The sequence below is a fragment of the Athene noctua genome, chromosome 11 (genome assembly GCF_965140245.1).
Source record: "Athene noctua chromosome 11, bAthNoc1.hap1.1, whole genome shotgun sequence".
Taxonomy (NCBI): domain Eukaryota; kingdom Metazoa; phylum Chordata; class Aves; order Strigiformes; family Strigidae; genus Athene; species Athene noctua.
Genome location: NC_134047.1, coordinates 13,861,255 through 13,878,913, shown reverse-complemented (window position 1 = coordinate 13,878,913; position 17,659 = coordinate 13,861,255). Strand labels below are relative to the sequence as shown.

The 17,659-nt window shown below is 51.0% G+C and overlaps 1 protein-coding gene across 2 annotated transcripts in view; it reads left to right on the top strand.

Annotated features, from left to right (window-relative positions):
- Positions 1-17,659, top strand: part of MID2 (midline 2) — a 117,392-nt gene that overhangs the window by 94,534 nt on the left and 5,199 nt on the right. For both annotated transcript variants that reach the window (XM_074915261.1, XM_074915262.1), the window contains exons 5-9: positions 427-575; positions 1,078-1,205; positions 2,246-2,389; positions 7,584-7,745; positions 16,644-16,851. In XM_074915261.1, coding sequence (XP_074771362.1) covers positions 427-575; positions 1,078-1,205; positions 2,246-2,389; positions 7,584-7,745; positions 16,644-16,851 — 791 coding nt within the window. The remainder of the gene's footprint in view (positions 1-426; positions 576-1,077; positions 1,206-2,245; positions 2,390-7,583; positions 7,746-16,643; positions 16,852-17,659) is intronic.

Here is a 17,659-nt window from a genome sequence, read left to right as displayed (position 1 = left end):
ACGATTTGTGGCTACAAATACGATGTTTTCCAGCAGCTCTGCTGGGGCTGAGCCAGCATGAGGTTTCCTTTCCCTGTGCTGAATTGCTTTGTAGGAGCGTTCATCTCCCAGCCAAATCTACCAAGAGCCAGCACAGGGGGCATGACATTCCGTTTGCAGGGAAGGAGTGGAGAGACGATGCATCTCTCTCCTGCTTTGATCATGTGTGGGACCCTTAGAGCAGTGTGGAGGCTTTTCCCTGGGGCTTTCCCATCTGCAAGCAAAATATGGAAAGTGCATTGCTGCTCTCCCTTCCCAGAGCCTTTGGGGACATTTCTGTGCTGTTTCACTGCTCCTTGCAGCCCCTGGCTTAGGATGTTTCTTCTGGGCTTTGCAATGTACGTTCTGGCTCCTGAGCACCTTTGCTTCCCTCTGCTCCTCTCGCAGGTGATGAAGCTGCGGAAGCTTGCCCAGCAGGTTGCTAACTGCCGGCAGTGTCTTGAGCGCTCGACGGTCCTCATCAACCAGGCAGAGCACATCCTGAAGGAGAACGACCACGCACGGTTCCTGCAGACAGCCAGGAACGTGGCCGAGAGGTGGGCTGGCACGCGTCGCTCAGGACACCAGTGGGATGTTGCTGGTTGCAGCTCTCTGCCCAGGGATGCCCCATCCTCCTCACTGCAGACTTTCAGTGTGCTGCTCTCAAATAAACACCACAGTCAGGGGTGTCACTGGTTCCTGTCCCTTGCAGGACAGGAGTTGCGTGGCAGGTCCTAACAAAGCTGAACTGTGGGAGCAAACATCATTCCCTTGGGGGAAAAGTGGTGGAAATGCCAATCCAAAGGGAACTCAGAGGGTAGTCGGCGCTGGGACCCCCCAAGGATGGAGCCCCCCCCCACCTCTTTGGGGACCTGTCCCAAGGCTGGGCCACCCTCCTGGGGCAGAAGCAGTGGTCAGTAGGTGCAAGCCATTTTCCCGATGGCATGTAATGTCACCACAAGGCTGCTCACACCCTTTCAATCCCCCACCTCGCCGCTGCTGGGTGTCGGGAGCAGCATGCACCCTGATGCGTATTGATGGTCTCTTCTTTTCTTTCAGGGTCGCCATGGCAACTGCATCCTCTCAAGTTCTGATACCAGATATCAATTTTAACGATGCCTTTGAAAACTTTGCTTTAGATTTTTCCAGAGAAAAGAAGCTGCTGGAGGGGCTGGATTATCTAACCGGTGAGTGTGCAGCTGTTCTCCCCACTGCCTGTGCCCCTCATCTTCCCTGCAACCATCCTCCCCTGTGCCCCACCAAGGGCTGGCAGGTGTATTTCAAAGCAAACTAGGTTGCTACTCGTCCTCACCAATAAGAAGTGCCTGGTCAGCTGCGGGAGAGCAGAGGCTGTGCTGTCACCAGGAGAGTGATGTGTCCGTGTCCTCGTGTTGTACTCTGCCTCTCCTGGAGTGCAAGTGGAAAAGTTCACAAAGCACATCAAAAATGATGGCCTCCATGACCTGGGGAGGAGGCTGATGCCCATAAGGATCCGGCTGGGCAGATTACAGGGAGGGAACAGTGAATTAACAAATTATTGTACTTCTAATGCACTGTAATGCTTTAGCATTTCCTTTTACTGCCCTTTTTGTGGGTCTGTTGGTGATAAGTTATGAACTGCTCTGGGCAAAGACCTTGCTGGGCCTCTTGGTGCTGCCTTTAGCAGAGGCTAATTGCTGCTCCTGCCCTTGTCCGGGGTGATGCAGAGTGTCTGGGAGCAGCCCTGCCACAACCAACTGCTGCTGGACCAAGCTGTGTGCTGGAAAATCAGAGGGAGGGATGAAAGCTCCAGAGAAGTGAGGGCATTGTTACTCACCCAAATCCGATTTTCTTCATCATGAAGCAGATCATCTTGCAGTGAAAGATTAACAACAAACATGTGTCTGGAATAGCTATGGGACAAAATACTTAAGCGCAACCAGTGCCAAGAAATAGGTAGATTTTGAAGTGGCTTCTCAGCTTGTTTCAGGGTGGGAGTGTTAGATCTGATGGAGGTAGCAGCAAAACCCCATCGTTTTGGCACACCTGAAAACACACTGGCCCCTGGATATTTTTTATTGCACTAAAAAGTTAAGTGAGAAACACAATGACAGATAAAATGAGACAGTGTTGAGAGACTCTGCTCCCTGCACGAGCCCATCTTTATCCTTAAGGGAGCAAAAAAGCCCTAGGTATATGGAAAGAAAGCACAAACTTACCAAAGTATGTTATCTATGCTCTCCCGCAGCGCCGAACCCGCCATCTGTCCGAGAGGAGCTTTGCACAGCCTCCCACGACACGATCACTGTCCACTGGATCTCAGAGGACGAGTTCAGCGTCAGCTCCTACGAGCTGCAGTACACCATCTTCACCGGCCAAGCTAACTTCATCAGTAAGTCACTGTGTGCTAGCTCAGTTTGGGTTCACTTCAGGAAGAAAAAGCTTCTCTGGGAGAATCAGCAGTTTAAAGGCTGGGAATTAGGGGAGAAAACTGCAACAAAGAATCCTCCGAGGACACTGCTTAGGGCTGTAATCAACATAATGGAGGACCCTCCCAAGCTGGGGGTCCATAACTGAATTGTTTTGCCCTGCACTTGGTGTCTGCCACCTCCAGCTTGGTGAAGTGTTTGGTGCATAAGAGGGTCTCATCTGTCCCACAGCTACCAGATCTGCACATCTCACACCACACCCTGGGATCGTACAGGCAGGGCAGCACCGGCTGCTCTGTGGGCTGATAATTAAATGTGATTTATATACCCTCCATAACAATATTGAGGCATGTCTCCAGGTAATTCTTCCTGAAAGTAACTGCCATACCTAATTTTTCCACACCGCCACAAATTTGCTTGACAGGAATGGGATTTGAGGCCCGAGGAGGGCTCTCGCTGATGGGTCTGTGGTGGTACCTAATCACTTAGGCAGCACTGTGGTCAGACAGCAAGGAACCTGCGGCTCAGGCTGCAGCATCCAGCTCCTCTGGGAGAGCTTGGGCTTTATGGACTGTGTGATGCTCAGTGTATTTTCCATGCTATGATATCTTCCAGTGCACCAGGACAGTTTCATAGGGCTGAACCTGCCCTCAGGCTTGCCACAAGGTCAAGAGAGCAACCTCTTAGATGCAGAGCTTCCTCCTGGCTATTTGTTATTTGATGAAGACTATGGTAGTTCTGGGGTTTTTAATATTACAGATATTTTAACAGTGCATTTAACAGCAAGCTTCACTGTTTGGAGAGGGAGGTAATGGGATCCAGAGACATCCATGCAATGGGTGTCTGGTTTTTGCAAGGCACACTCAGAGGCGTCGTGTGTGTTCAACCAGGGCGAGCAGGAGAAAGTGAGCTTGTCATTATGATGACTTTGAAGGGATGCACTCTGCCCCTGGTCCTGCTGCCTGAGTGTGATGGAAAACAGAAGCAGTGAATGCAGTGAGGAAGCAGAAGCGGCAAAGGGAAAAGGAGGTGGTGGGAGAGACCTGTTGCAAATTGCGGGGAGGTAGAACAGCTCTGGCAAAGCATTGTTTTCTGCCAGCAACCTCCTGCCACTCTTCCAAATATCAGGACCTTAAAAACCAGAGTTGTCCTCCAAGGGCATCCTGGCCGTGTGCAGGGGCTCTGGTGTACCACTGCTCATCAGCATCACCATTAGTTGAGGGGTTTGTGCCCAGGAGAATTCCTGCCAGCCCCTCGAAGCACTGTGCCATCCAGTGCCAAACGTGGTCTGAGGATGCAAAACAATATTGGGCCCAGCAAAGCTGGGCTGCCTGGGGCAGGTTTTGCCTGCAGCCCTGCTGAGGCTTCAGGTGGTTGTACCTACCCCTTCAAACCGCCACATCTGACAGCAGGGCTGGAGTTTTGCTCTAATATTAGCCAGGCAGAGTTCATCAGACATCCCAAATCAGCTGAAGGCTTGAAGATAAAATGAGCCAGAAATTACCTGGGGATTAAAACAAAAGGAATGTGCCTTTTAGGGATGTCTATCTAATTTCCTCCCCCTGCATCTAAATTGATCAAGAGAAACTCAGACTCTGAGCTTTCTAGCACTGTGGCTTATCATTAGGGAGAGCTAGTAAACTGCAGGTTGAAAAAGCCAGGGCTGGAAAATGTGACCCCACCAACGACAGATTCGTCACATCTGCAGGAGTCATTTCGTCTTCCATCTTGTTTGTTGTCAAGAAGGTTTATTTGAAAAAAAGAAAAAGCTGGCTTGATTGTCCTCACAGGAAAGGGGGTTCTTCGGGTTTCCACAGAGGTGCAGAGGGAGGAGAAGAGCACTTCAGCCATTACGCCAAGGACTGTTTGCCAGTCTCAGCAAACAGCTGGTTTGTTCCTTTCGGTGCCTGGTGAGTCCTTGAGGTATCAGAAATACCTACATGTTACGATTTCTCATAACACTGCCTTTTTTTTAAAATTAGAGGGGGGTTGCCTTCTGGACAAAATGTGGACTATGTTATAGGAGAGAGTCCAGGGAAATTGCTTGTTTCAAATGAGAAAAAAATATGGATGTTGTAATGGGAGAACAAAAATAGCACTTCCAGCTTGTCCGTCCTGAAGTAGTGCTTTGGAAGAGCACAGCATCCCCACAACATGGCTCGTGCAAGAAAGTTTTATTCCTGGTTTTCCTTAGTAGCACTTACCATTGTAGGAAGTACTGACAAAATGCTTCAGAGTGAACTTTTTTGGCTGATGTCAGTTTATCTCACTGGTCAGGAAGACATAGGTTCTGGAAGCACAGTGTCGTGGCACAGGAAGGCTGTTAAGTGCACTTCAAAATATGCAGGAAGCTGCCAGAGAAAGTTACTGCTTTCAGCTTTCAAAGCTGATTAAACTTGTATCCCCAGCCTTTGCCCTCATTTTGAAAAACAAGATGATTTATTTCCTCTCAGCCAGAGGTTAGCTGTGGGTACCTAGCGCTACAGCAGCTAGATTTGCCTGCTCAGATTTCCTCTGCTCCACCAGCCACAACATGTTGTCTCCAGTGGTTTATTCTTCTCTGAAAGCCTGGGAGAGCTCAGCAACCTCTCTGACTCTGTTCTTAGATGGCCACCACTCTCCATCTCTCCTGCACCTGCCAACTGAGGAACAAACATGGCCCATGCTGGTATCACTGAATTGTTCAGCTGGGGAGGGAGACCTGAAGGTCTCTGCACCAACTTGTCATAAGCTGGGCTGACTTAGAGCTCGCTCATATTGCTCAGGTCTTGCTTCTTGAGCACTGACCATCTCCGAGGACGGAGAATCCCCAGCTTTCAGGGTCCTGCTCTAGAGCTTCCCCACCCTCAGCTAGATGAAATTTTTCCTTATCTAAACAGATTTTCTCCACTGCAACTTGTGCCCTTATGCTGGGGCTGTGCTGGCACCCCTCTGGGAAGGGTCTGGCTCCCACCTCTGCCTGTACACCACTTGGAGCACGTGGCTTGGACTCTGATCCATTGAGGGGCTTGGGAATTAGTCACCTACCCACTTTGGGGGGCTGTGTGCGTTTGACACAGGGGTTAGGAAGGTGGGGGCTATGGAAACCACAGGGGTGATGAACAGCAGGGGCAGCTCTGGAAGAAAGCCCAGAGGAGCACACGTCAGGAGTGCCTTCCTGGGCCGACTTTGGTAGCTCTTCATAAAAGGAGTAAAGAAAACATCAGCTAACATCTCAGAGGAGAAAATGAATAATATATTGTTACTTGAAATAACACAGTCAAGTCTGGGTGATGAGAGTGTTTGAGTCCTGGCTGAACTCATGCATGAAGAGACACTGGAAATAGTGTGCTAGGGCTCACCTAGCTGGAGCGCAAGGAGGCTTCCCATGAAAGGAAATACTTTCTCAAAGAGCACACAGTTGGCCTGTGGAAACCATCCCCTTCATGCTCTTTAAAGCCAAGAGCTTGGCTGGAGTCAGACATTTTTATAGATGATGAAAGCTGCAATAAAAAGGATTTTTTTTAAGCTTTGGCAAGGATAGAAGCCCCCAGTCTTCAAGGCCAACCCCTTCTTGGTTGTTTTGGGAAAGAAACCTGCTTGGGAAGCCAGATCATTCCTGGACTGTTGTATCTCAACCACCTTGTCCTTTCTGATGAAGGATCCAAAGCTGGTCCTTGTCCGCAGGGAGATAACACCTACTAGTCTTGGCTGAAAGCTGTGTGCTCCGATGAAAGCAGCTCTGCGTGTAGGATGCAACTGGTATCACATCTGTTTTATTTTCTACTTCAAATAACACTGCTCTGCTCCCCTAGGCCATTTCCACCTATATTTTAAACCAAATCCAGGCTGACAATAACTGCAACCTTCCCTTGTCCTCCGGCTGAGCAAGCCATCGGAGATAAATGAACACCCCAATGTAAGCCTTAAAAGAGAAGGTGTGGAGTGTTTTCCAGGCTCTTGCCTTCCAGCCGTGCACACGTATGATGGTGATAGGAGGCTAAAACTCCTCCTCCAGTCACCCTTAATTCACAACCCGCTCCTCATGTATCATCTTGCCCTTCGCCTCCAGACCCGCTGGATCTGAGAAACCTCCCAGCTGCTGCTTCTGAGCTTCCTCCTTATTCTTCTTTGGGTTTAAAGCAAGAGTCCCGTGTTGCGATAGCTAGCCCAGAGCTGCTGTGTGCTACAGCGGGTGGTCCTGGGCACTCACTGCCCCCAGCCCATTGGTGCCCGTGCTGGAGGTTGCTCCTGAAACCCGCAGCATTGTTTTCCCCCAGCGCTGGCTGCTCAAGGTACTTGTGCAGTCTGCAGGTTATTCTCACCCGCTGTGCCAGTGGCAGTAACAGCATCTGTGGCACCATGTAGGGCTTTTCTCCTTTCCTGGAGCACTATGCTATCCCACCTTAGATACAACACTGCATTTTCTGTACGTGCTTGGCCCTGCAGCTCTGGCAGCACAAACACTGCAGCATTAAGTCTTAGCGCCTCCAAGGTCTTTGGGCTCTTAATTCCTTTCCATTTCCAGAAAGAGTTGAGGCTTCTGAATGTTTTCCAACCATCCGGACCTTGATCCCTTCACTGGGAGCTGTAATTTTCTTTGAACCACTTTGCAGACCAGTCTACACAGGGAGCTGAAGCATCAGCGTCCCTTGGACATGGATTATTGCTTCCCACCCAGAAGCACTGAGCGCTGTGCAGGAGAAGGATTAGGGTGTAAACGTGTCCCTTCCTGCTGCCAGCACTGCATATTGCAGTTCCCAGAGCAGCAGGGAGGCTGTCCTGCAGGAGCAAAGAAAGGACAGAGGATGATGGTGGGCACCTAGGCACTGGCAGTTGCCTGTGCCATCTGCCCTGGCTGGAAGGTACCACTGGTTTAATTCCTCTTCCTCTGCACCCTTTCCCTGTCACTTCCCACGGTGGCATCTTGAGATGCCAGTGCCCCACCCCTGGCTTTGCCTCACCAGTCACTGACTTCATGTAATAATAAAAAAGGCTCTTTGAGTTGCTGGGGTTTATCATCAATGGAACTTTTCCTACAGGTGCTCTTAACTCCTAGGCAGGCAGTAAATCAGCCTGAGGGATGAGTGGTCGGTGAGCTCTGCGTTCGCACCACATGGTCTTTGTGTTCTGTCCTTTCCTGTGAATAAATCTTTCCCTAAATCTCCTGTACCGCAGGTCTCTACAACTCCATGGACAGCTGGATGATTGTCCCCAACATCAAGCAGAACCACTACACCGTCCATGGGCTCCAGAGTGGCACCCGCTACATCTTCCTCGTCAAGGCCATAAACCAGGCCGGCAGCCGGAACAGTGAACCTGCCAGGCTCAAGACAAACAGTACGTGCCTGGGCACTCACCCTGTCTTGGTGGGTGGTGGGAGAGCGGCTTCATCAGCTCTCGAGCCCAAAGGGGTACAGCTGAGCTGCTCTCTGCAAGCCCACAGTTGCTGGCAGGGTGATGGAGACCCCCGGGTTATTTAAATTATTTCACATGCCCATTTTACTCAGTGTCTCAGCTCCTTCCTGTGTCCTGCCACACCATACAGTGCCCGGGGCTCCCATCAGCTCTGTGCTTCTGTCAGCACCCATCCCTATGGGTCCCTGGGGCAGCTAGAATTTCAGGAGATCACAAAGGTCCATCTTTCTGGTCACTTTACATCACTGGATGTATGTTGGAGCTGATGTATGGAGTTGTAGGGCAATTGTTGCTTTGTGTGGCTTTGCTGCCAGAGGACTGCAATTCTGGGGCACAATAAGGAGACTGAAAAATGTCTGTGTGGTAGTAGATGGGGCTTTACAGCCACACATGAAGCAGAGAAGAAGTTGCACTTCACATCACCCTGGGGATGGCCAAGGAGGGATAAATATGTTTAGGGAAATCAGAGTGAGCTTCAATCAAAAATCAGAGAGTAGCAGAGGTGGAGCCATCCTGACAAGGAGGGGGTTTCTGGTTTGCAGAGGGAGGAGGGAAGCCTTTTCCCGTTGAAAATAAGTTGGCTCCCCAGGCTTCTGCCCACAGCTGCTTGGTCCGTGGCTGTGTCTCAGATGCTCATTGAGATGTCTCTGCCCGGCCCTGGAGAGTGCAGCCCTCCCTTTTGTTTCCTTTCCCAACATTGCAATTGCTCCTGCTTTGACTAGGCTTTTGAGATGATTTATCGCCTCCACCTCCTCATTTTCTCTGTGCAACTTTAAACCAAATGAAATTAAGGAAAGGCAGTATAGTGGTGGGACTGGAGGGGAGCTGCTGAGAAGCAAACTCCTATCCGGTTCTGCCTTGTTTATTAAAAATGTATCCCTCCTGCAGTTGCTGTTTTTAAGTGCTTCCTCATGCTTTGAAAGGTGCTCGCTCTGGAAATAAGAAATGAGTGGCTTGACAAGCCGAGAGCAATGCTGTGACAGAGCAGCGCAGGGGGGAGTGAGGGCAGTTTGCTTCAGTAGCTGCTCCCAGGGGATGGGGCTAACTCTTTTGTTTTTTTAACTGTCAGTCATCAGAGATGCCAGCATGCTGCTGAGAGCTCCTCTTCGGAGATGAACTCAATTTATTAGATTAAATAATAACCCAATCAAGTTTTGAACTCCCCTTGTTGCAGGGATGTATCTGCAGCAGCTTCTTGCATGTTTAAAATCTCAAACAAGCCTCACCTGAAGCACTGCACAAATTATTATGGATGACCATATGGATGCCAGGATCTCCTTCCACACAACTGAATGACCAAGGAACTAGTCCCAGTGCCTCATGCTTGGGTGATGGGAAGGAGGCACATGACTTTAATGGGCACGCATCCCTCTCCACCGCTGGTTCGGTGTTTATTTGTAGCCCATGAAAAGTGTTTAGGGAAACTTCTGTATTTCTGAATGTTTGATTTAGCAATATATACATATATTTTATTATTTATATGTTTTCTTTCTGTGGTCAGCCTCGGTGTACAAGGGCTTCTTTGGGGTGTTAGCTGCTCATCATCAGGGGTGGTGCTGGCTGAAGGTGCCACCGCTTTGTGCTGCATCCCCAGCACATCCTTGCTGGCAGTTTCTCCTGTCTGTGTTTGTTGTTATGTGGCAACAGGGTTTTCTCCTTTTCAAGTGGGCGATTAGAAGATAGTGCACACTTTTCAGCTGCTGTAACCTTGGTGGAAATATCAGCAGCTCAACAAGGAGATGGGCCAATTAGCATATTTCACAGCCCTCTTTCTGCTCCTGAAGTGATGTTTGGAGAGATTCCTTCATCACCAGAAGATCAGTGTCAGGACATGTATTGATTTCTGCAGCATCAGTGCTGTCAGTGCACACTAAATCTGTATTCCCAAACTGCCTGAACAGAAGAGCTTGGGGGAATAGTGTTGGTTTAGTGACAGAGAGAAACCTTCTTTCCTTTGCTGAGTCTGGGCCTGAGTAGGTCTTATTTATTAGCAAGTGTCCAAAAGGGGATGAAAGTGCCAGAATACAGGGACAGTCCCAGCTCTGGTAGTAAATAAAGCGCAGGGAAGGTGGTTTTTACAGTCCTTGCCTTGACCATCGCAGACTGGTCTTGTTCTCACTCAACATTTCTGTCTCTTCCTTGATAGATGCATCTCTTGGTGAGACCTCCTGGGTTGTACAGGGTGGCTCATATCTTCATCTCATCTGAAACGGCAGTCGGATCTCATCCGAAGGGCTGGGTCTGCTGCAGCACAAGTTTGCTGCCTGAGCGATAGTCTTCGAGGTCCCTGTTAGCACCACGTTAGTGCAGATGCTTTCTGAGGAGCGGAATGATCCCTCAGCAAGTGGCACAATATTGGATTCTGCTGGAAGATTCATAGGGTTGAATGAATTTATTGCTTCCCTGTGACTTGACAACTCAACATTACAGTCCGGCAGCTTTGCTTCCTTGAGGTGATGTCTGATGGGAGGACAGTAATCACTGCTGTCAAGCTCACTCTGTGAGGTGTCCTGTGGCCCACGGGGCAGCTGGCTGAGGGCTTATGGACCAGGTTGATAGCCCAGCTGCACCATCACAGGTCCACCAGGTTTTGTACGTGGGTACTTCGGCATATGAGCCACAGGTGGCATCTTAGATGTCTGGTCAGAGCAGGGACATTGCTGCTGTGGGCAGAGAGGAAGAAGAGAAGAGCAAGAAGGGCTGACTGTGTTACAGTGCTTCAGTTTGCTCTTTTTTCTGGGCAGACTGCAGTGAACACCTGCAATGAGGACGGAGCTCATTTCTTGAGAGTGGGAGTGCATATCCATCCCTGCCTTTCTCTCTGTAGCATGTTTTCAGCCAGACTATCTGCTCTGCTCTGCCCTGTGATTTGCCCTCACAGCAGGAGGAGCAGGGCACAGGCTGGGCTGGTGCTGCACCAGCAGTACTGCAGCACCGAGCCACCCGACAGTGCGGGCTTGCTGCTCCTCATCCGTTCAGCTGAGTGTTGGAGGTGTTCTCTTGCTTCTGGGAGATCTTGGTCCATTTATTTCTCTGGCTTTTATGTAAACCAACATGCAGCCCTGTCTTGGCTGTCCCTCTGGATGGCTTTTTTGACACGCTGGAGCTGGCATGGTTTGCAGGACCTGCTGAGCTTCGCCGTAATTGATTCCTTCCATGAAGCATCAAGAAAAGAAAATCTGATGACGTAGCTGCCACATTAACAGCCCTTGTCCTGCAGACAGACTACTGCTGAGGTAGATAGAAAACTAAGTATTCTTATCTGCAGCCAGGATGAGTGAGCCTCATGTGCTCCTGCCTCCACGCCATCTTCCCTCATGCACCTATTCCTGGGAGCAAGGGGAGCATCCAGAGCTGGTGCATCTGCTCATCTCAGTGGGTGGCAGAAGCCCTCTGAGGTCTGGGGGAGCTGGGCAGATGCCAGGAGTCCTGCAGGCCAGCAGTGCAGGCTCCCACCAGCCAGCCCCTCCCGTCCGCCCGTGTCCGCCCCTCTCCATTCCCTGCACACCACTGACCTGCTTAATTAACCTTGAACATTTTCCTAGCGGCAGCGTTGGCCACCCCCTCCTCCCTCTTTGCTCCTGCACTCCCAAGGCCAGCCAGGATTTCCTCCTCTCTGCTCAGCTGCTGCAACACTCAAGACTTTCCACGGAAGGGAAGTATAATTAAGCTGATAAACACCCCAGAGGGTGCAGCTTGCTGTGTCCAGCCCGGGAGCTGGCTGGTTTCCCACAGCTCTCAAGCCCCATGCAGGTGCCATGGATGAATAAGTGAAAGGCTATAGGGAATATTTCAGCAAGCTGAATTTGTGAGATAAAAGTTATCTGAGCGACTGGCCCAGGATGTATACGTTAATAAAAACTTGACGGGAGGAACCTCCATAACTCACAGCTCTCTGCTGGAGGGGGGGCTGGGGGCGCGCTGTAGAGGTGCAGCAACCTGAGAGCAAAGGGGAAGGTGATGGAGGCTTTGGGCATGGAGCGGGTTGGTGAAGGCTGTGCTGCCTGTGCTCTATCTCATGCAGTTTAAGTGCCCCGCCCCCCCCCAAAAAAAAAAACCATTGCAGATCAGTGTCCCTCTCATGGGGGGGAGCCTGGACGACACCTTAGCAGCACCAAGCAATTATTTCTCTTGATTTTTCTCCCCTTGCCTATGAAAAATGTAATGCTCTCCTCTCCCTTCACCTCTGCTTTGTGCTGCCTGCAGGATGGGGGTGTGGGTGGGGTGCTGGCAGCATCCCACAGCTGTGGGACAGCCCCTTCACCTGGCTGGGCTCTCCAGTGGCAGCTGGACCCTGCTGCCACCAGCTGCCCCGTGGCCGGGGACCTCTGCTTCTTCCAGCCATACTGTCCTCAAGTCATAAATCCTCCAGCATCTCCCCACAACCCCCCTTGTCCAGCACAGCATCGTTTTTGGCTGCATGGTGCAGGGACCCTGCTGGGCTCACGTGCTGGGGATTTGAGGCAGCTGAGGTTGGGGCCATTGAGAGTCTCTGAAATCTGTGTTGTTTCCCAGTGCCAGAGTGGATTTTGGGAAGGGGGATCAGATGGGAGCAGGCATCCGACTGTGTCCTCTGAAATGTCCTCTGTTCTGAGCAAGATTTTGCAACCCAGCCTGTGTGCTTTTTAACTCCCATCTTGGCCATCACAGCATGCTGCCTGCAGACATTACTCGAGCCCTTGGGCCAGGATGTGCCAGCACAAACCAGCAACAAGGGCTGGACTCCAGTTGTTCACACTGACCTTAGCAAGGGGTCGTCTTCGTGAAAAGGGCTGTAACTGCCTCTCATCTGATGGAGCCGAGTATTTTTATACCTCACTTCCTCAGAGCTTGTCTCTTTGCATTACTTCTGGAAAAAGATAGCTAGAGAAATATTAAAATAGCTAGAGGAAAGGAGGGGGCAGGTCACTCCCAATTTGCAGCTTTACTTTCAGGCCTCTCAACTCAATTATCTAGCAAATTGGGCTCCGAGGAAAATCAACGTGAGCTACCATCAGGTATCAGAGAGCAGCACGGATGAGCTTCATTATGGGGTCACACTTGAAAGCTCTCCAGCCTTGCCGTAGCTAATGCTGCTGGCTGTTTGCAATGGTTCCTAGCCCCGGCTTGGAAACCCCCTCGCTACAAAGCATTGGCACGGGCATTTCTCCTCACTGAGGCTCAATGTCTGTAGCTGAAAACAGGAGCTTGCAGGAGGGCACGGCTCGTTGTGCACCACAGCACCTTCCCCCGAGCCAGGCCAGGGACACTCCAGGTACCAAAGCCTGGATTTTAAGTTGTCTGCAGTTATTAAGGTGTTTTGCTGCAGCTGCCCTGTTTGGTTTGCTTTGTGCTAAAGTAGACGAATCTCTATAGAAATCCTATGTGGTATCTATATGTCCTTTAGTGTATCTTGCATGAAAACCCATAATGACAAAAACCACTAGAACTCAGTTTGCTTCTTTGCAATATCTTGGGGTTTTGTCTGAAAGAACAGGGATAGTCTTGGGGCTTCTAGAGGGAAATAATTGAAAAATAAGAAGGTCAGATGGAGTCTCTGCTTTGGAATTTGGAAGCAGGTGATGGGGGAGTGCTGGGGAGATCACCCAGCTTTGGTCTAGCTTCTGCACAACCTGTGTCCCAGTGCTGTCACATCCCTGCCAGCCCAGAGGAGCACAGGCAGGGTGTGAGTGATGCTGTGAGCATGGGAAGTGTGCCCGGCCCCCGAACAAGCCCCCACTGCAGGAGAACCTATAGATTGTGGCAGTAGATCTATAACCAGAGCTGCACTGAGGGCCCTGGTGTGATGGTCCCAGCTGCCCTGCTCTGCAGAAAGCCAATGTGTGCCCCACGTAGGGTTTCCTGCTGGGGCAGAGCATGGGGGATTTTTTTTCTGTCCTGTGGAAAGGAGATTGCTGTCACTGCTGCTCAGCAGCTGCTTTAGCTCAACTGTGCTGTTGATGTGTCCCTGCCCATGGCAGGGGGGTTGTAACTAGATGATCTTTAAGGTCCTTTCCAACCCAAACCATTGTGTGAATCTGTGATTCTATGTGGGTTCACATGCAGCTGATGATAATGTATCAGGACTCCTCTTTGCAGTTCCCTTTAAGAACAAAATAGGGAATTAGAGATGGAAAAACCTCTGGGGAAGAAAAGAACAAACCACCATTAGATTTGCAAAGCCAAGAGCACAGGATTTAAACCCCACCAGAATTAAGTTGCATGTGCAATTCAATTTTATGCCTGCTCTTTCTGCGTTATGCAGCAATCACTAATGTGGGGTCCCACGCCCCCCACCCCCTCGGGCTCCACACTGATCACTGATGCCAGCACTGAGGGGCTGCAGTGGAGCAGAACGCCCACCTGCCAGTGTCCCCAGCTGGGCTCGGTGGCTTGGGAGAGCTGGCTCCTGCCACAGCCACCCGGTGCCTTCATCAGTCACACATTGTCATCAACGCTACTCAGACAGATTATTGCAGATATATTTGGTGCAGTGTTTCCACCCCTGCTGATACTCTCTGTAGGAAAACCCACCGCTCTCGTGGAACCCCACTGTCCCCCACTCAGCCCCTTCCTGATGGCGTGGTCCCTGTGGGCTTGGCAGGGCTCCCTGCTGCCACTCCACTGGGGATGGGTGCTGTAATCCCTGTAGGAGGGTGCAGGGATGGAGAAGCGGTTTCCCCAAGTAGCTTTTCTTTTGCAGCACCAGCCAGAAAAGGTCGATCACCAGCCCTCAGCAGCCCCAGGGATGCTCCTGTGTTGTACAGAAGGGCAAACTGAGGCACAGTCTGTGCCCAAAGCTTGTGACCATGTGGGGGTGGACCAGATGATCCTCAGGGCTGAGCAGACTCATATAACTGTACGAAAAAAACGGTGCTGTATAGAGAAGCCGAAGTCTGTCCTGAATCAAGAGCAAAGAGAGTGACAGGAAAATGGTGGAGTAGGGAGCAGAGAGGCTTCCCAAATGAGCTGTCCTTCTCCGCTTGCTGCCCCAAAATGGAGGCCTTTGTTTCAGGCTTCTTGAAACGCAACCTTCTGGCTTCTCCTTTCCACACCTGGTCTTAAAATGACCCTAAATTAGTAAAAGAGGAAAAAAAAAAAACATTGAAGCAAAAGAGACTGTGAATTCCAGGCCCCACAAAAGCTAAACCTGGCTCAGAAGAGATGCTCTGGCAGGGCAGTGGGGGATTCAGGGGATGGGCATCAGCCTGGGCATCGCTGGCAGTGCTGCCCATGAGCAGCCCAAGCAGGAGGTGCACCATATCCCATGACCCTCCACACTGAATAAGTGTGTTTGTCGGTGTTTTTCTGACCCCATCCCCACCTCTGTCCATGCATGCTCAAGACCTGGACTCAGGAGCCAGTGAGGGCTGATTTTGCAGCAAGGCTGCGTGGCACCAAAAATTGGAGCCTTCCAGAGAAATCCTTAGTGCTCACTGTTGAATGTGTTGTGAAGCTGGTGCCCAGAAGAGATGGTGTTTATTGGTGCAATGGAGGGCAGATGGTCCCTGGCCTTGCGGCTCTTCAGGAGAGTTTTATCAAAGCAAGCAGGACAGCCAGTGTGTGTCAATTAGGAAACAGTTAAGCTTTCTGTGTGCTGGTAATGTTACAAAGGATTTGCAGTTGGGTTTCAAGCCAGCATTAAAGATCTGAAAAATCCATCAAACTCAATTCTGTTAATTGCAGAGGAAGCCCCGGGGCGTGCACTCGCTGGCTGGCCCTGTGCTCACACCTCCCTTCCAGCCTCTGCTAAACATGGGCTGGACCTGATGCCTTTGATTTGCTTCCACTGCTGTGTGCAGCCCAGACTCTATTCTCCAAGCCGTGAGACCTTGTTTGGCAGCGGAGAAGCACTGAAAAACCTCAGGCGTGCTTCCTGTAGCATGTAATAGCAGCCTGTGCGCTACGGGGAGCAGTCTGCATCAGCTGCTGATGGGGATTCGGGGACATGCTTGATGCTGCAGTACTACTTCTGTGATTCAGTATTGTTATACCAGCACTTAAGGGTCTGTTCTCCCTTCCCTGTGCTCATGTAACTCTCATTATTGCTAATAGAGTATGGATCTGTTCAGGAATTCAGGCTGCATACCCTGCCTAGGTTTGGTTCGCAGTGCATCTTGATGGCATCTTCAGCGCCATTTCCTTTACCTGGAAACATCCCCCCTGTTTCTGCCACATTTTATATCATTAACAGAAGGCAAAAGGGAGTTGCTTTGATGGGAAATGAGGCACTGGAAGGGGGCAGTGCACAATAGGGGACCCTGGACGTTCCCCAGCCCCTCACTTAAGGATCCCTGCCAGGTCAATGTGGCCCTGCCCAACATGCTGTGGTGCCCAGCCTGGCTGCTCTCGGAGACGTCACTCCCTGCAGCTAATTTCTCTGCATTTTCGAGTTTCACCTCTTTTCCCTCTGTTTGGTCCGGGAATGTGAGTGATTCCTGAGCTGGGAAAGAAGCCCAAGGTGCAGGCGCTGCTCTCATCCCTGCTCCCCTCTGTCTCACTGACGATGCCTGGGGTGGTGGTTTGCTTGCAGACACGGGCAGCAGTGACTTGCTTTCTCCTTCCAGCAGGAGTGGGGAAGCTGCTGCACACACCGGGGGCATGGGAGCAGCACAGGGACCAATGGTTGACGGATCAGCCCATGACAATATATGCAGAAGGCATGTGGATGTGCCTTGGCATCTTGCTGGGCATCTATAATCCAGTGTCCTTGGCTGGTGGGGGAACCTTTGGCTCCCAGAGGATGTCCAGAGAGCCTGGGGCAGATGTTTACCACCGTGTTCTGCCTGCACGATGATGGTAACAAACATAAATCCTAATCTATGTGTTGTCTTCTAACAGGTCAGCCTTTTAAGCTGGACCCCAAAATGGCTCACAAGAAGTTGAAGATCTCCAATGACGGGCTGCAGATGGAGAAGGACGAGAGCTCCTTGAAGAAGAGCCACACGCCTGAGAGGTTCAGTGGGACAGGATGCTACGGTGCAGCGGGCAACGTCTTCATTGACAGCGGCTGCCACTACTGGGAGGTGGTGGTGGGATCCTCGACCTGGTAGGCAGCACTGTTGTCTTCCCTCCCTCTCCTAGAGACCTCAGATTTCCCCAGAGATGTTGTGGGACACACTAGGGTTAAAGGCCAGGGTTTTGGCAGAGCTGCTTATGAGCAGGGAGGTGGTTGAGACCTTAAATCTGGGTGGCTGTGGCTTTCAAGAGGTTTATGAGTTTCTCCTCTCTGCCAGAATCCTTTGGGTCTGATCCAGCCAGGCTGCAAGGTGAAGCTTGTATCTTCATTTCCCTCACCTGCTGAACCTGCTAATGCCTGCCAGGGCTCAAATCTCACCTCGATGGCAGGGCAGAGGTGCCACAGAGCTTTAAATCTGCTGGTTTTCCCATGTGCAGCCCTCCCCTGGGCTGTCTCATGCAAGGTCCCACTTAGCTGGGCCAGATGTGGTTATAAAGTGTGAGCTGGAAGGCTAAGCAGAGGGGGACCATGACTAAGCAGGGGAGACAGGGATGTCTTCAGGGGAAGTTTGCAAAGGCCTGACAAGCCACTGGAATACCCTGTGAGGGCAGGGAGCTCAGGGGAAACCTGCCCTGTGCCTGCTTCACTATATTTCACCCTATATTCATACCCCAGCATTGCAGGCTGCCAGGAGAAACCATCCCAAGCAGCAGGTTCTCCAGCTCATAGGGACATACATCTCTGCTTTGTGATAGCAAAGGGCCCAGTGGGGCAAAGCAGAGGGTGATGCTTCACTCACCATTTGCTCTCCCATCACCCTGTGCTGCTGACAGGTGGCTCTGCCTCAAGAGAGGCTGCCTTCACTCCCACAGGCTGCTTCTCTTGAGGGAGGGCAAGT